The sequence below is a fragment of the Rattus rattus genome, chromosome 10 (assembly GCF_011064425.1).
Source record: "Rattus rattus isolate New Zealand chromosome 10, Rrattus_CSIRO_v1, whole genome shotgun sequence".
Lineage (NCBI taxonomy): Eukaryota > Metazoa > Chordata > Mammalia > Rodentia > Muridae > Rattus > Rattus rattus.
In genome coordinates this window covers 89,706,616-89,731,674 of record NC_046163.1, presented here as the reverse complement: position 1 = coordinate 89,731,674, position 25,059 = coordinate 89,706,616, and the positions used below count along the sequence as shown (strand labels likewise).

At 46.4% G+C, this 25,059-nt stretch overlaps 1 protein-coding gene across 1 annotated transcript in view; it reads right to left on the bottom strand.

Moving 5' to 3' along the window:
• Zcchc2 (zinc finger CCHC-type containing 2) overlaps positions 1–23,372 on the bottom strand; it is a 44,700-nt gene extending 21,328 nt beyond the window's left edge. The window contains 7 exon segments of the mRNA XM_032915793.1: positions 476–588; positions 6,254–6,325; positions 8,228–8,304; positions 11,572–11,683; positions 22,436–23,214; positions 23,217–23,267; positions 23,270–23,372. Coding sequence (XP_032771684.1) covers positions 476–588; positions 6,254–6,325; positions 8,228–8,304; positions 11,572–11,683; positions 22,436–23,214; positions 23,217–23,267; positions 23,270–23,357 — 1,292 coding nt within the window. The 5' untranslated portion in view covers positions 23,358–23,372.
• Between the last annotated feature and the right edge of the window lie 1,687 nt (positions 23,373–25,059).

Here is a 25,059-nt window from a genome sequence, read left to right as displayed (position 1 = left end):
CCCTGCACATGCAGGAGTGAACACGAGGTAGGGTTTAAACACACGGGACACCATATTAACCATCTAAGCAATGCATACATTCCCAAGGGTGCAACAACTTCACAAGGGTAAAGACCTGATCTTAAGCAGCACTGGGCTCCAAGAAAGCAAACAGGAAGTAAACAGGTGCTGGGGAAGGTCTGTCTGTCTGTCTGTCTCCCTCTCTCTCTCCCTTCCTCCCTCCTTCTAAGTAACTTCATCTCACTGGGCTAGGCAGTCTCTATAAAATTTCATAGAAAAAAAAGGGCGGGGAGGGTTTAACTCATGATCCTTCCTGGTTAAAAGGAACCAAGGCTATGTTGTTAGAGAAGCAGGAATAAGTGACAGACAAGGCTACTGTCTTTTGTGCGCTGAGAGCTACCCAGTACCAGAGTCCATCTCACAAAGTCCCTGACAGTCTCTGTCAGCCCCCAAGTCCAGGTTCTGTGGCTGTCACCTTAGGATGGGCTCCAGGTCAGGGTGGCGCCGCTCTTCCCTCCTTAGAGAACCCTGATTCAGGGCTTTTAAGATGGTCTTGTCAAAACTCTCAGAAGAGAACTCCTTTGGAAGCTGCAAGAGAAAAAACAATATCCAATGCTAAGATTTCACCTGCTGAACTAATACAAACAGACGTAAATGCCTTCTCTTCATTAACCACCTCAGAGCCTTCCTTCCAAGGCACCAGGCTGAAGCTATACAGGTCTGTCTGTAGGAAGCCCATCTCCCAGGACTGGCGGAGCATACTGGAGACCCAAGTATTCAGCACGCACACCATGGACACCATACAAATCCCGCATGCAATCCCCCCTTCCCGTTTGAGGTGGCATTTATACAAAATTCAAGGTAAACAGCATTCTGCATAGTACAGCTGGCGCTGTAAACCTGGGATACCATTCTGAAGTGTCCTCTGCCCCTATGTTATGGGCTCTGTGCTTCCTGCTTCTCACACTTTAATCTCAGGCAACGGTAGACAATTAAATGCCATATGCCAAACAAAGAACCGAGATGTGAAAGCTGGGTCAACGCCTTGCAAGTTTATTTACACCAAAAACACCCTTCGGAGCCGGTGAGATGGTTCACTGGTAGGAGCATTTGCTGTTCAAGGCTAAAGACTTGAGTTCAATTCCTCAAGCCCAGTAGAAGTGGGCTCTTCAAAGATGCCTCTGACCTCCACGTGTGTCCACACACTGCACACCCATGCCCATACTAAGAAAGCAAAGCAAAGCAAACATTCCTCAGAGTTTTTCTCAACATGATGGATGGATCCTATAAGCAATGGGCTAGAATCTCTAAGAAACTATCATTTGGCCAAGAAAAGAACTGAAAACTCTTACCATACTACTTAACTTGTTTAATTAAAAAATATTCTTAAAATATGTATTCTAAAACTAACTTTCTCGAGAATTCAGTTGTGACTTTTATGATTAGCTTCGGAATTACTGTCACTTTCACTAAAATCCAGAATAATGGTAACAGCAGTCACCTAGCCTGTTTTTTATAAAAGCGATCTACATGATTTGATCTGCCCCAGAGCAAAGGTGGCAGCACTCATGCCAAGCACAGTGAGCATGGCATGGGGACGTCTGGTCAGTATCTGCTGTGTTCTCCAACCACCAGCCTAGAGAAACACATTCTGAATGGAACATTTTCCAAATGGACACTACTTATTTCAACAATGACACTTTGACAATAGCATTTCAATAGATTTTTGACACTGCGTATTTTTACTAGTTTTAAACATGATTTTCTTTATTTAGTATGTATAGTGCATGCACATATAATACATATGTATGAATGTGTGTATGCGAGTGGGTGGACAAGCACGTGGAGGACAGAAGGTGACACCGAGTGCTCTCTACCTCGTCTGTTGAGACAGGGTCTCCCCTCTCTGAATCCAGAGTTCACAGATTGGCTAGAGTTGGCCAGTGATGTCAGGGGACCCACCGTCCCTCAACACTGCAGTGTTAGGGCTACAGACATGGCTGAGCACACTCAGCTTTTACATGGACGCTCTTGCTTATGTGGCAGACACATTCACAAGTAAACTACGTCCTCAGGACCATTGTTTCTACGGAATATGTATATGCTAACAAAGAAACCAGACGGTTGGCGGAGAGCTCTATCTCAGGTTTCAAAGCACTGATGGTTGCTTTACATAATGGGTAGATCACACAAAGGGCCAGCGACCTGTGACCAAGGCCACATGACTGGGTTGAGAGCAGACGCGCAGTCCTCGGTGTACAATCTAGTTTCTTGCCATGTTGTTTCTCTCTTCATTTTCCAGGGCCCACTTAGCTGGAAGGGATGTTTAACTTCTACACGTAAAGCTTTACAGTCTGTCTTTACGGCCTGCTCAACACGGGATTTTTCTTTCTTTCCATCTTCGTTTAACAGCTCCAGCCTCCCACGTCCTCTGCACAATCTCAGAGTGATGGAAGGTTTCTGTACCTAGATACAAGTTTCTTTTTAAAAACAATGCTAAAGCCTAATGTGAAACCGTTCATCTTTCATCTTTCTTATTAATAATAAACTGCTGGTTCATGACAGGAAGTTGCAGCCTTCACCTCCAGGAGTCTCCTAGAGTATCAGCAGCACTGACAGTCATCAGCGGGGACTGTCTTTGTAACCATCTCACTCTCCTGTTGCATGGCTTTGAATCTTGCCTGGAGGTCTGGACACAGCTGACATCACTGACTATCATTGCCAGCTGACGGTCTCTGCGAGCCTCATCGGCCACCTTGCCCTACGCACTGACAACTTGCAAGGACTCAGAAGCTTTGCCACAACTAGCTCGTGGTGACTCCGGCACCCAAGGATCCTGAGGAACACAGTAATGGTTCACAGAAGTTGATCCGGCTTCTCTCCATGTTCACAAGAGTCCATATCCCTGTCCTCACTTCAGGAAGTAGACCACCATGAGGCAGGCCCTCATTGATGAAGTCCTTCCCTCTGAAAAGGGGACAATCAATTTAATTATGCTATAAACCCTCGAGTCCTCTTTCTTCTGGACCCATCGCCTTCAGACTTTAACAGACTACAGTTGTGATGTCAGGGCCTTGAAGGAAGCTGCTTTCTTCATTTGGAGGACACTTGGGCCACTGTCACCTCAACCACAGGATTCCCGTCTGGTTTCCTAGCCACACGGTAAGTCAGATCCAATGTAGCTTTGCCAGTCTTACACATTAGCTCTGGGGTTTCTAAAGCAGACTCCACATACACGGAGGAGTTTCCTTTTCACGATTAGAAATAACCTGGCCTGGTTTGACTAAAAAGCCTCAATTTAGAAAATGTGCAGCACAGCTCCAGAAACAGCTGGCAGGGTGCACACTAGACGTGCATCAGTGCTGCTCCCCTCTACTGTTAAGACCGTGAGCTTTCGGAGCACACTCTTTAGGGGTCACAGTACACTCCTAACAAGTTAATATCCACATTGTCTCCTATATGTCACTTATAAAACTCCCCACAACATACAGGTCAATCCACTCAGGAAGTCAGCACGCGTCCACATTCCTACTTGTTTCCCAGGTACTGTTTCAAGAACTGTGGATACAGCAGCGAAAGAGAAATAAAAACTCACAGAGTTGCTGTGGTAATATGAAAAACAAACTGGAAGGGGCCAGAACATGGTGGGTAGAAACCGTTGTTCTCACATAGAGAGAACTCAGCCAACCCACATTTCTGAAAAGCCTCCCTGCAGTCCAACAACCACCCAGCAGAGTACCACTAAACAGGGGTTCTGGACAGCTCTGCTCTCGTTTCCACAACATTCAGGATGCTGCAGGCAGCCTGAAGGAGAGTTGACAAGAGGCAATTAATTTTAGGAAGACAGTGCAGATTATTCCAGGTAAGAGCGGAGGTCACGCACTTAAGAAAAACATTCCCGTCACCTGCTGACTATGGTGAAGGCTAATTCCCACGGCCTGAAGAATGAGAAGGCATGCGGGGCTTTGTTGTTAAGCACTTAGCTTTTATGTACTCTGTCAGGACAGCACTGCTTAGGGGAAACCCCAAGGAAGGAGAGCTGGAGAGCAGGCAGGCAGAGCCCTGAGTGAGCTCTGTGAGGACAGGCACCACACACAGGGAAGCCGGCCTGGACAGGTGGCAGTGATGGCTCCACTAAGAACTTCAGCCCTCCCTCTGCCCCTGAGTTCATCTGGAGCTCTCTCTCCAGCACTGGGACCAGGCCCCAAAGAAGATGGAGAAAAAAGGAGGCAAGTGTATCTTGGTCCAAATCCAAACAGTGGGTGACCATAACTGCTTATTTAACTCACATTACATGCTGGCAAATGTTTCCTATCAAGACACAAGAGAGCCAGTGATAAGCAGAAGAGATTCGAAAATGTATGGAAAGAAAAGAGGCAGACCCAACCCACTCACCCAACCACCCGAAGGCAGCGAGGGGCTATCTCCCTGTTGTAGTGTGGCCTGGCTCTCAGCCCCAGGCAAGGACACCTTTGATTATTCCCATGAGTCATTTGGAAAGAGGTCAGTGCTTATGGTGTCAGCCCTTCTACCACTGCCTTCTTTCTCATTACACTGTCTAGGACTGATAGGAGGGTCACAGGCCTTGGTGACCAGACATGAACGAAGCTCACCCCATCTTAACGAGCAGGTGGTCAGTATGTAACTAGGTTATGGAGTTCTCAGCCCCTAATGGAAATACTCCAGAAACCATGAGTTTAAAACCCCTAACGGTATTTTTGCTACACCCAGAACAGTGCCTTATTCAACGATCATCAACAGAGCAAGCAAAACCTTGGAATACACAGCTCTAAACATATTTCCATCCAACCCCTTCTGTCAGCGCTCAGGGAACCCTGTGGAAGAGGAGTCAAAAAGAGTTTGAGAGCCAGAGGGGATAGAGGACAACAGTGACCAAGTTATAAATCAGGTGGGCAAAGCTCATACGATCTCAGAAACTGAGGCAGCAAGCATGGGGCCTGCCTAGGTCTTCTGTGTATAATATGGCTTTTACTGGACTCCTGGGTGTAAGAACAAACGGGTCTTTTACTCTTGTGCCTTTTCTAGGGCTCTTTTCCTTCTGTTGGGTTGCTTTGTCCAATCTCAATGTGATAGTTTTTATCTTGATTGTATTTTGTCTGTTATCTTTTAAAAGCCTGTTCTTTTCTAATGAGACAAAAAAAAAAAAGGAGTGGATTTGGATAGATGGAAGAGGTGGTGGTTAGAAACTGGGGAAGCTGTATAATATATAGTATGAGAAAAATTTATTTTTAATAAAAGGGGAGTGAAGACAGAGAGATGGGGAGAAACAGAGAGAGAAGGAGAGAGACAGAGAGAAAGAGAGAGACAGAGAGAGAAAGAGTGTGTATGGGTTAGTTCAATTCAAAACAAGCCATATGAAAAAAGAACTATTCAATCGCCTTAACCTAGACCAACTAACAAACTCAACAAACTAACATTTTGAGGGTGTGTCAAAGTGTGTGTCAGAGAACCAGCCTCCAGAATTCTGCTTGAAGCTGATGGACTGGTGAAAACCAGTCCCCTGCAGAGTTAAGAATCAAGACACACAAATGATCTAAAAGGCACATGTGGAGAATCCCAGCAAAACCGTCAAATCAGGCGGTGACACTTTCTCGCAGCGAGCGTGGTCAGTGAGTGAGGGCTCCCTCCTGCCTCTGGGTTTTCAGCTTCACTCCCCACCACCAACTACACCGTAAAGGACTCACTTGCTGAGCTACAGTAACTCAGGGGCCACACGGACGGAGGGTGCCCTTTTTACCTTGTCTTTCAATTACATCTCATTAGTAGACTCTATTCAAGGAACAGGTTAAGGATGTGCAGAAGGGAACCCCACCATCTCTGATGTCCCCATGGTATGAAGACACTGTTGAAGGTAGGGGGGAAGAAGGATGAACCCCAAGAAGAAAAGCAGCAAGGTTCAAGGTGAGCTTCGCTGTACTGGCTACCACAGGAAAATAAGTCTCACCTTGCTGCAGACGCTGTCCCGTGTGGGTAGGGAGGAGCCCTTATGAACACCCACCCACAAGAAATACCTCTGCAGAGTGCTAAGAATGAGGACCATTTTCTAAAGCAAATTCTTCTGCCACTTATGCTGGTAACAAGGTAAGAAGACACCTTTTTCTACACCTCACATTCACTCCGAGTTCGGAGTTAACCTATGTGTTTCAATTTTCTTGGTGATTCTTTTGACATTGAAACTTTAAGAATCTCTATAGCATATACAAATCTTTAACAACAAAATCTGTAATTTTACCTTCAGTAGAAATTCCTGTAGCTCTTGGTGGGTTTTTGTTACTGTTGTGACTGAAAGGTCAGACCAATTTACCTGATTTAAGAAAACACACACATTGTATGGTTATTGCTTAGGCAGGAACTGGCTGGGGAAAAAGCCATGTGTCAAACAAAAGGCCTTAAATTTAAGATTAGCAATTAGAGATAAAAAGTTCATCTAGCATTCTCATAGTCTCTGACATTCTATGCAAAAAAAGTTTTCCAGTAATTCTTTTTAAATTGTATTTTTAGAAAAGCAATATTAAAATGTAACTGTTTTGGTAGTTTTCAGGAACTAATTTTTCAGAAATGTCTTGCTCTTTTGGTTAAATACAAAAATTATACTCTGACAGGGTAGATCCAAAAGACCCAAGTCCTGTCTCCTGATGCTCACTAAACGTGTGGTTGCAGACTGCCCCTCTTTGGTAGTGGCATTTCCCAGGGAGGGAGATTTAGCTTCTCAAAAGACTTCACTTTGATTTCAGATGCTTTAAGTCCTAGCAAGATGCTTGGGCAAGCATGATTACCTCCATTTTCAGATGAGGAAAGTGGGGTGTGATCCGAAAGGAAGAGGATGCATAATGCACTGAGCTGTGCTGCTCTGCCTCCTGGACCCTCAGAATTCTGTGGACTTTTACTCTCTACTGTACAAGTGCAGGTGACTAGATCACTTTTAATGTAATTTTAAATGCATGAAAAGTGCTATGCAGCAACCCTCTGCTTGACTGGTACACTTCTGAAATGGAAAGTATCTACCTGGGCAGGTGGGTACAGGAGTAGACATGACAACCGAAGTCTGCGTTCAGTCACATGTCAGCATCACATAAAACCAAACAAATATGCAAGAATTTCTGCCAGTCTTTACTGCAAGGATGAAGACTGGGGCCTGAAACAGGAGTAGCTGGGTGTTAAGAGGGCTCGCCAGAGAGGGAGCATTTGAGCCAGATGTTAGCTGTGCATTGGTCCAGGGTAAGGAGAACAGTTTCAGAGAAAAGCTGCGAGTTCCAACAACTAAAGAAGCCAGCATGCCGAGTTTCAAGGGCAAAGAGCCAAATATCCCAAAAGTGAGACATATGGAATATGGAAACAGAAATCATAAAGTCAAGGATTTTTCTCCTTCAAAGAAGAAGTTTTAAAATTCACTCAACAAACGTCCTGAGCAAGGCAGACACTAAAGGATGGCAGGGATGAGGACGCCCAGTCCATATGACGCTCTGGTCAAGGATCTGTGGAAGCTACAGTGGTATTGTGTGCAGAGGATGGAGAAAGCACTCTATCGGAGGTGAGAAGTCTTCAGCAGCGTGGGACAGCTGGGCATGGTCAGTGGGGCCCGCGGGAAGAGCTGCAGTGGAGCTGTGAGAACCCTGGCCTCACTGCATGCAGCCTCAGACAGAGTACATGTGCTGCAACCGCACGCACGCACGCACGCACGCACGCACGCACGCACGCACGCACGGGGCTCCCCAGTGAGGCTGCAGCAGTGGTAAGCGGCAGGTACAAAGAAAGTAGGAACCAGAAGGCCCTGTGGTGCTTCACAGCCAACAGGAAGACAAAGCCACACAGCAGGGATGGAAAACCGTGAGCAGCAAGGAAAGCAGAGCAGTCAGGAACGTGGCACCGGGACAGCGAAGGCCGGTGTCCGCAGACGCTTGTGAAATACTCACTTCCACTTTTAAAGAAGCATCCATTTTACACCTACATTTTCAAGTTTCCCCAAGTTCAAGGTTCTTGTTGTAAAATCTGCCATGTATTAATCAACCATCCTATCTATTATCTATCTACCTACCTACTAGAGTATCTAGCAATCATCTACCTATCACTTATTATCCATGTATCATCAATCTACCTATCAATCATCTCTCAACCATCCATCTGTCTGTGTCTGAGTTTGTGTCTCTGTCTCTCTCGTTCGTCCCTTATTGAGGAGAATGAAGCACTTGGGGTGAGAACGGCTTACTTTGAAAGTGTACTCCCAGTACTTGTCAGCCCTTTTTCTCTGGACTCCTTTCAACATTATCTTCTCAATGTGGACAGCTGAAAGAAAAAACACACATGCTGACTTGTATCGGAGATCACATACATACTCAGTTACCTAAGTGACCCTCTAACTTGACAACGCCAGTAATTAAGCTACTTAGTCTTTACAACTTGCCTGAACTCATGGAAAACTGATACACAGATATGCCACACAACCACCAGTGAATGCCTCCTACATACGTCAAGGTGCTGAATGCTCAAGCCGAGCAGTCAACACCAAAACAGTCCATCAAAAGATATTTTAGTGGAGACTGTTTTCTGTAATAATGAAAATTCTTATTCAAACTGGCAGAGTACAGCACTTCGGGGTGAAGTAAATATGTACAGCCCATTCAATTATTCGTATATAATAGGAATAATTTAGAAAATATTTAGTTTTTTGTTTTTTATTTGTACATGTATGGGTGCTTGGCCTGCATGTATGTAGGAGTACCACATGCATGTCTGGTGCCCACAGAGGCCAGAAAGGGATTTTGTATCTCCTGGAACGGGTAAAGTCGGATAAACTGGTCACTCTAAGAAACATAAGTCTTGCTGTGAAGAACTGAATATACGGTTTCCTCCAGGGATGAGACAGTGGACACAGGGTGGTAAACCCGAGAACAAGCTCTATGCAGAGAAGCAGTCTGCTCAGGAACTAAGTGAGCGTGCAAGCCCTGCTCACTACAGCTCCTCCACTAAGTTGTCATGGAGAAGAAATCCAGTTGGAAAAAAGAAGGGGAGGAGGAAGAGGAGGGAGAGAAGGAGGACGGAGAGGAAGAAGAGCAGGAGGAAGGAGGGTGGCGGCCAATCTGAAAAGGTCTACTCTACAAACTGCAGCACAAGGACCTGAAGGAAAGAAGACTGCAGCTGGGTGTAGAGCAGCTGCGGTGCCCACTTGATGCTGACAGGAGTGGGTTTGACAATGATGGCAGAAGAGCTGGGAGAGCAACGCCATGGGACTGTGGGTGGGGAGAGTCACTCGTGAATTCGGGAGTGATGCAGAAGAGGACAGGTTAAAGCAGCAACAGCACGGAAGTGACAGGAAGACTGTCACACACGATGAAAGGTGAGCAATGACAGAGCACCAAACACAACACTCAGAGGCAGCAGGAAGTGCACTTAGAGTAGCAAGGACCCAGCAGTAACGGCACCTGTGCCAACTCCCAATCTGTACTTTCTGACAGTTACTTCAGGCCAGCCTCTTCTTTGTGTCTCAGAAGGTGTTGGCTTCTGAGGGTGAAGGTAGAAAAGAATCTCAAATGCCTGACGGTAACTCGCAACCTTCAGTCATTACAATGACTGAGGAGGAATGGGATGGTCTGTGTATCCAAAAGTTGCTATAACTGAATCACTTCAAAGAGGATGCTAGCAAACCAAAGCGCACTGAACTAACCAGTGTTGAGAAAACAGAGCAGCCTGGGGCTGTAGAGAGGCCTTCATTCAGAGTGCTTGTCTAGGGTGCACTACGGACTGAGTAGGATCCCGGACCAGCACAGGCGAAGGCATGAGGACTGCAAGCAAGGCCAGCTTGGGTCACCCTTCTCCCTAGCGCCCCCCAGTCTGCTGTTCGTGTACGTGTGTATGCGTGCGTCGTCTGTGTGTGTGTGTGTGTGTGTGTGTGTGTGTGTGTGTGTGTGTGTGCGCGCGCGCATGAGTGTTGTCTGTGTGTGCATGAGAGATGGATGCTGACATCTTCATGATCACTCTTCATGTTGTTTTGAAATGTGTTTTACTAGAGCCAGGGCTCAGTGACCCCGCTAAGCAGTGAAGGCTGGGACCGTCTTCTGCCTCTGTCTCCAGCACAGGGGCTGCTGCGCCTGGCTCTTTGTACCTAGGTGCTAGGGATCCAGCTTCCAGTTCCTGCTTGCAAGCACGGTCCCAAGTGAGCCAGATCTTTATGTCTGCTCTTTGGTGGAGGGAAAAGGGGCTGATGCTGCTCCTAAGCTGGGAGTATGACTTCAGCTTTGAGTTATACCTGCTGTTACCTGTGTTAAGCCTTGTACACTAAAGCCAGAGAGCATGTGTTATATCATTTAGAAATCCTCTATTCTGGGTTGGGGATTTAGCTCAGTGGTAGAGCGCTTGCCTAGCAAGCACAAGGCCCTGGGTTCCGTCCCCAGCTCCGAAAAAAAAGAAAAGAAAAGAAAAAAAAAAGAAAAAGAAAAAGAAATCCTCTATTCCTCAACAAGTTTTTATGAGAACAAAACATTATAAAAGTTAAGTTCTGCATTATTACTAACGTTCAATGAGCCGAACTGAAGTAGTTTCTGGTTAAAGTTTAGTTGAGACAGTACCATGATCATCTTAAACAGAGGTGGAGATAAACATCTGTAATAATTAAACACAGACTTCCTCTCAGGAAAATGCATCAAGGATCATGGTGAAAAGGAGGGCATATTGATACAAACTCAAGAGTTACCACTGAGTGTCTTAGACAGCCTTGGCTTGCCTGCAGCCCACACAGCAGCCCGCATTGTTTCAAACTTCCTCTCAGTATGAGCTTACGGACTCCCCAAATGCAAAGAAAAGGGAACATCCAAGACCATTTCTTTTTAGACGGCAATGTGCTCTCATTCCCATAATTCCTCTTTAAAACTGCATGGCTACAGGGAAATGGATGGGAACAATTTCTTCACTCTGCTCTTAGGAAATTTGCTCATTTTCTTTCTTTCTTTTAGTAGTGAACACTGAACACTATAGATAAAATGCTATACTAAGTTCTTTATTAATAGGCTAAAGTGTTTGCCCTCCAGAAACACATGTAAAGGTTTAAGAGACAGCCAAACAAACAACGGTCCATGACACAGGACAGACACATATGAGAGGACAGTACAGGGCTGCTGAGAAAGAGGACACCAGAACAGAGAAGTTAGAGCATCGAGAGCATTGCAAACGTCCAGGATCAACAGGATTTCTCTAAAACTAAGAGTTAGGAACTAAACAGTACTGGGCTGGCATTGTAGCTCAGTTGACAGAGTGCTCACCTACCACATATGAGCCCTACATTTGCTTGCTAGCATCACATGAACTAGGCCTGGTGACACAGGCCTGTGATCCTAGCACTTGGGATATGGAGGCAGAGAGATCAGAAGTTCAATGTCAGCTTTAGTTTTTATAGTGAATCTGGGCTAGCCTGGGCTATGTGAGACCCTATCTCAACCCACTAAGCAACCAACCAATCAACCACCCACCCACCCACATTCCACCATCATCAGCAGCAACAGCAACAATTTTAAAAGCCTGTGTTAGTTAATCAGTGTAAATACAACACATTCAGCATACCTTCTCGCTGAGCTCGGTGAGGGGCCACAGTGAGTCCATCTTGAGGTATTTGGGCTTGTTCTACTAAACCAGTCTCATTACTCTGTATATAGTCACCACAAGCAGAGTCGTTCTAAAAGAGAAGAAGTCTATATCAGAGTAGAAAATTACACGAGCCACATCCTACAGTCTGAATAAGACTATACTAGTTACAAGCAATTAAACATTAAGATTAAGAAGACACCAAGTGTCAGAGTCACAAGTAGCAGTATAAACTCTTATTTTTATTTAAAAGTAATCATCTTTTCAAATATTTACTTCCCCAGCTATCTTAGCACAGAGAAATCCAACGATGCTAATCAGAGTTGCCCGTGGTGTTCATTCTACGTCACGTGAACCAGAATCAAAAGGACATATAAATAATAGTACATGTTATGTTAATCTCCCAAGTACAGCGTATGCCAATCATCACACAGAGTTCCTTCCTTACTGGTTAGCTTTAGTGACGTCTAACAGGATGCTCCTCTCACCGTCCACACACACCGAATCTCTGTCAGAGACGCTATGTGACACTATCAAAGTCAAGTCACCCAGAAGCTACGACATTCTGACCCTGACTGAGTCTACACAGCCCATCACTAGTTAACTGTGGATGTATGCCTCAGAGATTGGCTTTTATAAATAATGAAAAGCACACCAAGCTTATAGCTCTCCAGAATTAACAGTGCTATATGTATGTTATTATAAGACTCTGGGTAAGCAGAAAAACAGAAATTAGCCCTTTCCCTTCTCCATCCTGACACCTTACCCCTTTTACCCAGAACCTCAAAGCACCTCTCGTATTAACATTATTTGTTTTAAGAACCAAACATACACTGACTTTTTAAGAAATGACAGGAAGAGAGGACTGAAAGTTGTCAGGGATCTCATGTAAGGGGTTTTCTCCTGCTGTCTGACAATGACTGTGGGATTCCAGATGACAGCTGTAGTTACGTAAATAAGTACATTAAATACTCTGGGGAACTAAGCCTTACTCCCACCTTCTAGAAACCAAACATATATGTATACGAGTGTTTACAAATGTCACTAGGACAGCACAGATCTCTTCAGGGCCCAGCAGCTAAAACATTTGGCCTCACGTCCTTACCAACTTGCAATGCTATCAATTTCTAAAAACAAGCTCATAGGTATCCTAACTCAGATCATATCTCTTCCCTTACAGCCCACATCTGCCTGAGAGATTCTGCTAATTAAAAATTCAACACTGTTGTACATGCTTTTAAAAAGTGAACAGTAACGCAGTGCTGGCGTACGGCTCAGCAGCAGAGTACCTGCTCTGCATGGTGGAGGGTCTAGCTTTCAGCCCCAGAGCCATAAGAAACATTCCCAGTACTGCTATGTAGACATGAGAAGAGGGACCTGAAGAGGTCAGAGGTTTAAGACATCCCTGCAGCAGGAGCTCCAGGGGACACGGGTCCTCTGAAGGAGTGGTACACACTCTTAACCACTGAACCATCTCACCAGCCCACTTGTTCTCTTTATAGCAGATTTTTTTTTAACATGGCCAAAATATGGTTTAAGTTAAAAACTATACACTTTCAAATATAAACAAATGAAAAATATGCAACAATAGATTTCCATAAGGAAATTCAAATCAAAACCACAGCGAGATTACTCTATATCCATCAAAATGGATGGGGTATGATCAGTGCCACCATGCTGTAAAACAGTATGCTGTAAAAGCAGTAGACAACAAGTTTTGCTACAAGTTATCTCAGCATAGTTAATTAGCAACACTGCCTCCACAGCATTCAAGTCAAACAACCGGGGAAATATGGTTGCTTCACAACTGAAATCACACCTCTGAAGCTAACTTCAAGAAAACACTCCTTGGGCATGGTGGTAAATTCCTGTAATCCTAGCTGCACAGGAAGCTGACACAGAACGCTCTTAAGTTCAAGACCATTCTGAGCAACTTGGCATGACTGCCAAAATAAAGTTAAAAGGGGCTCAAGGGCTTTTTTTACAGGGTTTATGCAGCAAGCTGTTTAATAAAGTAGGACCCATGTCCACCAACCCATGAAATTCTGCAAACAGTTTCTTCTTATCCCCAAGTCTAGGCAGGTACCAATACTGCAAAAATCTTTCAGATTAAATTTTGAAGCTGTTTTCTAAAGTGTCCAATGGGCTATGGAAAGCATAACTGTGGTGCTTATTAGCACCAAGTGTGAAAGGCTGTCAGTTAGGCTGCCTCTGTTCTCACAAGTCACACAACATGACATTCAGCCAAGGAAAGATGTCATGGCATCTGAGAACTACCATGGACTACCATTAACAGACATCTCCCTCATGAAGCTCTGCTTCCCACCTCTGTGGAAGAAATAAGCCAAGGAGAAGTTGAGAAATACTGCTTTTCTGTTCTACCTAGCAGCTACTGCACAAGACAGGAGGTTAGTGCAATCTTACCTCAACCAAAGGCATTCTTCAGAACTATCCTATAGCACCTGATACAAACACCTTCTAGATCAAGAAAAACATGTCTTGTATATGAATTGAGCTGCAGCAGTAAAATGGATGCATCTCAGAACATGTAAGATATAGACTTCTGCTATGACTATGCGTCCTCTCTGGGGGCTAATTAACTAGAAATGTGGGTCTCAGATGACTCAGCAAGGGGATGGCACAACTAGCTACTGTAGAGCTGGGTATAGAGAAACGATTGGAGAGAGTACCCGGAGGTAATCCTGGAGGACATGCACTCTGCCAGCACAACTGCTTCTGTCCACGCACGCTCTTCTCAGTGTGATACTTGCCATAACAATGGCAAACTACGCAGGCCTGAACAGAGGGAACAAGGTGGCAGGGGAACTGTCACTGTCACTCTATGAAGTTTGGGGGAGTCTTTTTAATTACTAATTAAAAAGTTAAAACTGTTGTATCGCTTCCTTTTGGGGGAACTGAACCATTAAGAAAGTTCCAGCACAATCATGCCGACATAGAAGCTTCCCGGGGAGAAGGAAGTGGAGGGTGCAGGAAAAGAGGGCAGCAGTTTTTAACCTAAAGATTGACCTTCGCCTGTCCCTTGTGTAATTCTTCCTGCTTCTGCTGAGTCAATCTAAACAGTGCCACCTGTTAAGATGACAGGTGCACAGTGAAAAACAAAATCTACAGTGGACACAAAGTGACAAGGGTACAGGAAACAAACAGGTAGTAAAGTTCGCTTCTGTACAGGAAGGTGGAAAGCGGGCCAGGAACTGCTTCATTCCTATGCTAGTCCATCCCCACAGCAAGCTGTGAGGTGAGGTGACCAGAGCAAACAGCGCAGAAGGGCCTGGCCTTGCACACACATCTCCCCAGCCCACAGCAATGCTCTAGCATCTTGCCCTTTACCGCCTTACTGCACAATAGAAGGGAATGCAGACGGACAAGACCAACGTCCTCTGAGGCTGACAGCCCAGGGGCCAGCAGACCTTTGAGGTCCTCCAGCAATGCCACAGCTACACCTTCAGTGCAGGAGACTTCCTGGAACCATGTAGACATCTGAGGGCCTTGACAGTGGTGACGGCAGAAAGGCAGTTAAGTGGGAGCACACTCTTATTAGCATTTGACCCTTCAGCGAACCAGTGAGGGCAGCCACTTACCCGTCCAAGGGAAACAATCCATTTCCAAAAGCAACAGCTTTTCATGTCACCATCGTGCAAACTCTTTTTAGAATGGCCTTTTCCCTCAAATAGTACTCAGGTCTCAGATCACACATAACTACTTTCCCCTCCAGGACCACTTAAAACAAAAATACATTTTACTGTAGGAACCTATCCCAATTTACACAGTCTTACTAATAAGCACAAAAATTCCACACGACTTTACAGAGTGCTCATTTCAGTGCCCAAAGTCAAGTTTTTATCTTCCTAAGCACAGGCAAAGTGTTCTCCATTTGACAACTCACTCCTTCTCTCTCATATGGATCACAACCTGGAGCCCAAACCCTGAAGGAGACTCTAAGTCAATTATCCAGACAGCAAGACAGCGGTCCATAGCTCTGACCTCTGGACACATCTGTGCTCCATAACTCTGACCTCTGGACACAGCTGTGCAGACCCATCCGCCCTGTGAGGCTCAAGGAGGGAGTACAAGTAAGACCAGGGGAAAGAAATCACTGTTCAATACATTCGCTCTTAAAGCAGTGCTTCCAGAGCTGCATTTGAAAGCTCAGGGTTAAGAAATTATAACAGCAATTATGATATATGCAATGAGGACAAAAAGTAAATAAAAGATAATGTAAAGATCTAGCAAGAAAGTCAGGTCTGTATGCTCAAAATAGAAGTAAGAATTCTAGAAGCACCCAAATTCCTAAGGAATGTATGTACAGTGGAAATCTGGATCGATGGAGACTTAGAAGACTGATAACCTAAGATCATCACAGGAGGGGCAGGCATGAACCCTGTGTTGAAGAAAGGCACTATTTATGAAGAAAGAATGGGCAGCAGGACTTTGAGTTGAGTCTATTAAAGCCCAGGGTCTATCATTCACTGAAAGAAACTATAAAATGACGAAGGACTGATTTAGAAAGAGTGTCCAAAAGACGAGGTGGACAAGCTAAAACAAGAGGAGTAGGTAGTGAATTATTGTAAATCTATAGACTCAAGATCAAATCTATAGAATCAAGAATATGTCACTAATCCTTCATGACTAAAAGGCAGAGAGTCAGGGTAAATAGGTAAGACAGTTAAGGGTTAAGATAATCAATCATACCATGGTGATTGAGGTTTAATGGTACTATTAAAAGAAATGGGTACTTCTGTAATTTAAAAAAAAAAATCAGTGTTTTTATACAGATGAAGTTAAAAGTGACAGTTGACCTTCAAGAGACACAGCAGAGACTCCTAATTATTTTCATTGGTCCCCATGCAAACTGGTGACAAGCCAGTCCTTTAATCTGACCCTGAAAGCCCTCTGTAGTCTCTTCATCCACCATAGTCTCTTGTGCAAACATCCATCCTTTGACTAAGCCATGAGCTCATGCACTGCTGTGAGTGTGCACGCATCTTAGGGTCGTTACATACAACACAAGGAGCTCCACCTCATATACTCCCCTCCCCCAGAAGCTTGCAAAGTAACCTTTCAAAAGCTGGAGGAGGCCTGGAGAGAGGGCTCAGCAGTAAAAGCACTGGCTGTCCTCATAAGGGACTGGGGTTTGGTTCCTAGCACCCACATGGAAGCTCAGAACCACATGGAACTCTAGTTCCACGGGATCTGAAGTCCTCTCTGGCCTCTAAGGGTACCAGGCACACATGACACAGATACATACATGCAAGCAAAACATAAAATAAAACCTCAGATAAACTACTCCTTGAATGAGCATTGAACACTGCTTATGAGCCAGTTAACAGAGAACCAAAGGGCAAATATTCCCTAGAGCACAAGAACAAGAGGAAACGGACCCAGGGCTGAGCCTCCACTACCTACAGCAAACACCCCACAGGCTACTTCCCTTTCACATGACTGTTTACACAGACAAACCAGAACTACCCGTGAGCAGAGAACTCTCTGTGCGTACGGTGACAGTGCTCCATCGTGACAATCAGAGTTGGTAACATGAAGCACTAGTATACTCGGGAGTACTAGCCCTTGCTTCTCTTTTGTTGTTGTTTGTGATAAAGCCCTACCGCCCTCAGACGCTCTACTTCAACCTTCCAAAGACTAAGATTACGAGCAGTACAACATGAGCTACAATAACTGGCAAAAGAACCCAGAAACCAAACAACAAACCTTAACACTTCTTAAAGAATGGAAAATATTAAACAAGTAAAAAAGATATACAACAGCTCCCATGCAGAAATGCTCACAAGTACATGGGTCCCAACCTGTGCCCTTAACTAAAGGATTATGTAACTTAATCAAACTATAAAATTGCTTTTTTTAGTACAGTCACGCTTATCTCCACATAAATTTAAATTACTATTTCCTAATTAAATGTGAAAAGTGGTGACTAAGTAGACTACAACTGCACTGGAGTTAATGATTACTTAAATGCAAAATATGTATTTTCCTCCATTTATAGTCCCAAATCCAATACCGAAGAAAATTATTTGTTACTGAAGAGGATTTCTTCTTTGGGGGTTTTAAAAGATTTTTTTTAACAATGTAAATATGACAAAAAATAGCTTTTCTAAATATCAAATACATCCTTTCAACTATGTATCCTTTTTGAAAACCAAATACTATCTTTTAAACTATGTATCTTTCTTGAGAATCAATCTATCTAGAATTACAGCAATTAAGAATGTGCAAGTACTCTACCCTGTGGGCTTTAAGTATAAAACCAAAAGGCCCCAAACACAGAAAGACCCCACTTTCCTGAAAATAAGACATGACTTAGTGTTAAAGAAACCTGTGCTAGCCTGAGAATGTGTTCAAAAGAGTCTGAATTATTTTGCAACTTGCTCTTAGTGCAATCACTCTCCCTTCTTTTACCGATGACACTAAAACTCCGATTCGGGATGGCTGGTTGAGGTCTTGGGGCTGGAAATGTAAACCCCTCCCTGATAAGTGCTGTTACAGACATGCGCCCCTGACCCTCATCCCCAAGAGCTCTACCACACAAGCCTCCCATCCATTTCCACAAAGGAAAGAAGGAGTGAGTGCAGGGGTGTGGTGGTGAGAGACCTGTCTGACCTAGCTAGAGAAGAGACTTTCCTTCTACACCTTGGACCCCAGGAGGAAGCCTCTGCATGGGAACTAATGTACCGTAGTTTGCTAACTAAAATAATTACCTGACTACAAAAAGCCTCTTCCATCAGTGCTTGACATCACAACTGATGCTTCCAGTTCTTGCTGCAGTCAAGCAAACCAAGCATGTCACATGAAGGACATGCTGCCCTTAGACCACCTAGGAGGCCGACCAGACTCAAATGCTAATGAAGACAAGTTATAAGAACTTCCAACGAGTGAGAAAACCTCAGGCAAGACCTACCAACACTTTACCATAAGACACATTCCAGCAATGACCTAAGAGAGCAAATGCAGTATACATTACTAATGAGCAGAAATAGTTCAGACCTCTACTCCATACTTTGGAGGCAGAGGAAGGATCCCCCAGTTTGAGGCAAGCGTGGGTTACAGTGTGAAACTGTCTCAGAAACAACAAAACACTGCTCCTTTTCACTGTCGTGTCTTACATATTTTAGCACCTAATACAACAACAGCAGAATTCTGGCATCCGAACCTCTAAGTAGCAGCTCTCTCTATGGACTCTGATTGACACAAATACATTCAGATTTTCTTGGAGAAGTAAAATTTAAACTAAAACCCATTGTAAAATTTTCTTTCTCAAGCTTCAGCACAACTCATACATCATCTGTATTACAAACTGAACAGAGTAGGTCGGTCAAGGACAACACAGCCAATTTGCATATTTACAGAAAAAGTGACAATTTTACAACACCCCCCCCCACACACACACACACTAAATTTACTAATTTTAGTAGGGAAAGGACTTATGGCCACTTAATTTTGATGAGTTCAAGTATGGCTTATGAGGTTAAATAACACTAAGACACAGGGATCTTTTGTTCAAAAATTAATACTATTTGTCAAGTCAAACATCCAAGCTTCAAGCATTAAGAAAAAACAAAAGGGCTACCACACAATACCAGCCACTGTACGCTCCCATGATAACCAATGGTTTGTTTCTTACACCTCTGCATCCCTAGTTAGGGGGAAATCTTCTAAAGGAGGTCAGCGAATGCTTGTGAATAGTGCCAGTGTCTATGATCATTCAAACACAGGAATAACGCTGGTACCTAAAGCCACAGAGGTTCTTCTGTTCTAAGTGTTCATGGTTTATCTTATTACTAACAGGAAGATAACTGTCTAACGTCCAGTGTCTGCAGAGATTTCTCACGGATGAAGTCTAACAAAGAACTACACACATTTCCTAAGACACGTATGAGTATTCCCACCACTGTTCCTTGAGCCTATTTGTGGAACCATATACAAGCATAATGGTCTAGTGCAGTGGGGAAGAAAGTGAGATCTATGTGCAAGTCTCCTAAAGGGAGTGCCAGTACTCAAGTTTAATGTACAGAATCACCCAAACCCCTTTTCACAAGCTATGAACTGTCACTTCTAAGAGTAAAACCACATTTGTTTACTCCTGTTTCTCTGATGTGGACTAGTAAGCACACTCTCAGGATGGCTGGTGGACTTGTCATCAACTACTGACACTGTCCATGATTAAGACACTTTATGCTGGACTTCACCCTCAGGGCACAGAATAAAGCTGGCATTCAAGTACACTTGCTACCTATAAATATTATGAGTATAAAATAAATTAAAGAGACCCACTTTATAGTTACTAGGTACAATTCTAAAGCTAGGTACAGTATTCTGAACCAGTATACCTTAGCAAAATACTGAGTTCGTTTTTTTCTTCGTCCACTGAGGGCTTCCCTTGGTCATAAACACTAATAAAGACAAATATGGTTCCTATGCAATGAGAAGCTGCATAACTGTAGCCAGTTACTTCCGGGGCAACTTAAATGCAGCCCCATGAATTTCCCCTGGATCAGGTCTAAGCCTCCACCAGCCTTGGGCCCACGTGCTTCTCCACCTCCACTGCCAGCCCTTCACCCAGGCTGGGGCCGGGCGGGGCCAGGGCTGATCGACGCTGGTCACGTGGGCTGCGCGACCGCCATCTTGCTAGGCGGGGGAGGGGCAGTCCCACTCGCTGCTGTCTGTGGGCCTCGACCACGCACGACCCCGGCGCCCTCCGGTGGACCCCCGCGCCTCCACGAGCGTCCGGCATGAGCTCCAGCCCCCTCTCTGCAGAATTCCGCCAGCACCCTACTTTATGTGTGCTTAGGTCACCGAGCGCCGAGCAACAGCTGGGCTGCACCGCGGGGATCCGCACTTTAAAAAGCCCACCTGCACCAGCAGCCTCAAGAATGACAACCTGGGAGCAACAAGATCTGCTCAGACATCAAGTCCGAAACAGCGTTAGCTGGAGGACTTGGGGACCCACAATAACCTACATACACACCCACACACACAAACCTCCAAAAGGTGAGATCTAAGTTGTTTCATTGGACATAAACTGTTCATCAACCCTAAACAACTACTGGAGAAATAGGCGCAAAGCAATAGCCCAGTGTCTCCCGCTGTTTTAGCACGTTAATCCCTGTAGAATTTATTCCCTACTCCCACTTCCTGAGAAGTGATGATGTGCTGAAATTAGTGGCAGGATGCCCAATCTCCTTTGTCCACTCCTCCCAACCATCGCTGGTGGCCAGAAAAGGCCATGCACTGCAGTCAAGATAAAAATCTCATTACTCTGATTAGCACATACCACATTCAAAGCAACATGAAAGGAAAGGTGACCCTCACGGTTAAAATTCTGCCATTAGTGCTGTACCTGTGTTGGTATACTACACATGGGATGATGTAAATTGTTCTGTTGTGGGACATTTTCATCAGACCAAGTTCAAGGTTATCTTACATTGTCACAAGAAAGCATGTTCCCGAACTCATGCTCTCTTCACCACAGCTCTGTGGTGTATATTTTCAGGTATATTTAGTGAGTAGGCTGAAGGGTGAATTAAGCTTTTACCATCATTACACACAAGTGTGTGTGCTGGTAGTGGAGACACTAGAAGATGGTATGATTTTACAATCAAGAAAATGCAAGGTATTAGTTTTACTACTTCTGGGTTTTGTTAAGATTTATAAAATAAAACATGAACTTGTGATTTCACAAATGCCTCACGAAAAAAACGAAGTACTCAACCTACATGATCTCTAAGGCCCTTTGGGACTGATCCTAAACGTAATGAGTCTATACAATCGTTAGTGAAACACAATGCTCAATTTTAGTTCTGCGCTATTGAATGACTGACTGCTGATACATGTTAACTGAGGAGGGAGGGGCATCCCCCCTCTTAAAGTGGAAAGCCTGGCATTCCAGTCAGATCTGATCCACAAAAATAAGATCTTAATCTACAGTTTTTAATGCCACTGAAACATCTCCCCCATTAAATCACCATTCTTTAGTGGTTTATTGGGCCTAATTAAATTGTTTTCAAGACTGTAAAAATTCTTTAATGTTTGAGACAAGTGGATTCCTATGTACTAAATGTGGTGTTTTAATAACTCTTTTAGACAACAGTTAATGCCTACAGTAATGACCTAAGAGATCACCAGACCCCAAATCTGAGGTTGAAATCAGGCCCCTTTAGGAAAGCTTGTTTGGTAGTCTATAAAGGTTTAGCCAGGCCATCCCAGGTCTTTTACCCAGATGACCGATTTTAGTACTTGGGTCAGCCAATTCATAGGTCTCCATAGAATAACCCCCTCTAACCCCAGTGAATACAAAGTTCTCCAACTAAAAGCCAAAAGACCTATTCAAAACCTTAACTGGAACATACTAAGTATGAAAAGTCCCTTATGCCACAGGGAGTGCCAAGGGGTAAGGCAGTTTTAAACAAGCTGAGACTAGGAAACAGGCCATCCAGGGATAGACCGTGGTTGACAGCCCCCCACCCACAAAGCGCTTGGCTTTTCCCCTTGCACTTAGCGCCCAAATACCAAAGCCCAAAATGTCCCACGACACTCCTCATCCGAGGTCTAGGGTCAGGAAGCTCCAAGTCTTCCGTGACAACTCGTGCACGTTAGAGAAGTCTAGATCATTCTGTTATGGCGGGTGGCTCTATATGCATGTGGGTGACTGGAACTGAGCCGCCCAAGAAAATGATGACTACCCCGGGCCGAGAGCCGCGGAGTGGTTATTCCGAGACACCTGCATGAGGCTGGGGTCAGAGCTGGATTCCGAAGCCTCTGATGGGGAAGCCGGAGCTGCGACTGCACTCCTTCGCACCTCCGAGCACCTTACCTGGGCCCTGGAGCCGGCAAAGTTGCTCGGCTCCACCTCCGCGTCCTCCGGCTCCACCCGGAGTGCGCTGCGGAGCCTCTCCAGGTGCTCCCTCAGGGTGACCCGCTGGTGGAAGGAGAAAGCCGGGTGCAGGGAAGCCATGGTGAAGAGCAGCAGCAGTTCCTCCTGGGCCCTGAAGCCGAGCCCGCCTCCAGTCCCGAGCTTGGCGCAGCCGCCGCCTTCCGGGCCGGGGCCGTCCTTCTCCGCGTCCTGCTCGTCATCGCCACCCGGCTCGTCCTCCACGCTGCCCCGCGAGCCCTCGACTCGAGTCGCGCGCAGGCTCCTGAGCACCGCGTCCACCTGGGGCAGGAGGCGGTGCAGGCGGCCGGCGGCCTCCCTGTTCTCCGAGCCCAGCAGCGCTAGGTAAACGATGAGGCGCGAGCGCACGGCAGGCTCTCGGAAGTCGGCCAGCGACCCCGGGTCCGAGAGGCCGTTGGCCTTAGCCTCTGAGTCGCGCAGGTAGTGGTAGTCCTTGCGCGCCAAGTCCTCCAGGCACGAGCCGAGAAAGCGCAGCTCCAGCGGGTTGCACAGGTCCAGCAGCCCGCACATGAACTCCAGGCGCTGCGCCGAGCCCAGCACCAGCCCGAACCACTCATACACCCGCTCCTGTTCGCGTAGCGCCGCCGCGTGCCCGCCGCCGCCCGGCATGCCCGCGCCCGCCGTCGGCCCGCTAGCAACAGGCGGCTCGAGCCCCAGGGGCGGCGACGGCGGCGGCGGCGGGGCCCCCGTGGCAGGCCCGTGGGCGGCGGCGGCGGCGGGCGGCAGTCGCGGCGGCGGCGCGGCGGCGCTTTGCGCCCGGCCGCGCGTCCGCCTCGGGCTCCTCCGCGTCGGGCGGCGGCTCGCTGGGGTGCGTGGACTTCGGTGGCAGCTTCATCCTCAGCATCCTCAGCTAAGGCGGTGCGGACATGCGAGCGAGGGAGCGGGGGCGGCGGGAGGAGCCGAGCGCCCGGGCGGCGGCACGGCCGTCAAGAACGTTGCCCCTCCATGCCGCCGGGGCGGGCCGGGGGCGGGTCTCGCCGACCGGGGAAGGGAGGCGGTGGCCGGCCGGCAGCTTCGTCCCGGCCGGAGGCGGGGCGTGCCCGCGGCGGCTCCTCCCCTGGGCTCCGTGCCCGCTGGGGAGTCCGGTGCGGGAGGAGCAAGTCGACAAGCGCGTCCTCCTTCCGGCTTCTCCGCGTCCGCACCGGGTTGGCGGTGACGGCCTGAGCGGTTCCCTCTCGAGCCAGCGCTGGCAGAGCGGCTTGGCGAGGAGGAGGAGCAGCGGGGCTGGGCGGAGACGCTGGCGGGCTCCGCGCACCGCACCCCAGCCAATCAACGTCCAGAGCTAGAGTGACGCGCGCTCCTCGTCCGCCTCCCTCCCCTGCCGGGAGCCGCCCTCTCCGAGAGGCCACGCCCACCTCCTGCTAGGCTGCAAGGCTTTGGCAGGTCCCACGCGGTCCTAAAGCTTGGTGAGTTCCAGCAGAATGAGGACGTGAGTTTGGGACTTTGGGACCACGGCGAGGTGAGCTCGGCCGGGAGCGGCAGAAGTGGGCGAGGTTCACGTGGGAGGAGGGAAATCGACTTACTTTTTCTTGAGAGATCTGTCTGCAGACCATCTTCGAGTCAGCCACCGCCCTGGGTTCACAGCCCCGCCGCCTAGTGGACTCCGCGAAAGTCAGCCACCGGAGATAATTACCACGTTCTAAAACTTCACCTGGACCGTTGGTGTGGACGCTGGAACGCAGATCCCGGAGTTAGGTCGGGATGTGGAGTGGTCTGGGGCGGCGAGCGCCCGTGCCCAGGCTGGCTGCAAGGTGCTGCTTTAGACTGGCTTTAGATCCGGCCGTGGGGACCCTGTTGCTAGGGGCGCTTGGCCTGATGGTTGCTTCTGGCTTGCAAGGTTAAATTTAAAAACACCCTCCTGCCCCAAAGCTATGGTTTGCAGAATCACTTGTTAGTTACGTTTTAGTTACTATCCATGAACATTTGCAATTCTAGTGCTGGTGTGGATTTCCTGTAACTCTTTTTAAACAATTTAATAAATTACTGTCTTGGCAGGGTTTTAGGTTTTTAAATGATATTACATCTTTAAGGTTTGAAAAACCCCAGCCCCCAAATGACTCTCTTTTAGTGATATGTATAGCCCAACTATAAAAATAAATTTAAAAAGCAAACCAACAGAAAACCCAAGGTGCCGTGATTCCTCTCAGAGCCACCAGGACCGTCTTTCTGTCTGTCTCACTTGTGCTAGAGCCTGACCACCAGTCAAGAGTTCTTGACATGCTGTTTATAAGTCCATGGTTGTAAATAAATCATAAATCTAGTGCCTAGGAGTGGGGGGCAGGGGAATCCGGATTTTTTTTAATAAAAGTAGGTTTTTTTTATACTTCCGTATAGTTTTAAATTAGGAACTCATACTACATAACCTTAGAAGGAGCGTGAGAAAATTAATGCAGTCTGAGAGTGCTGGGACATCTACAGAGAGTATGTGGAATCTCCTTTATCTCACAACTCAGTGGCTTTATCATTTAGAATATGGCTGAGGTGAACCCTAAATCAGCTTCAGTGATAAAGCTGAGAGATGGAAATGTACTAATTACTCAGTACAT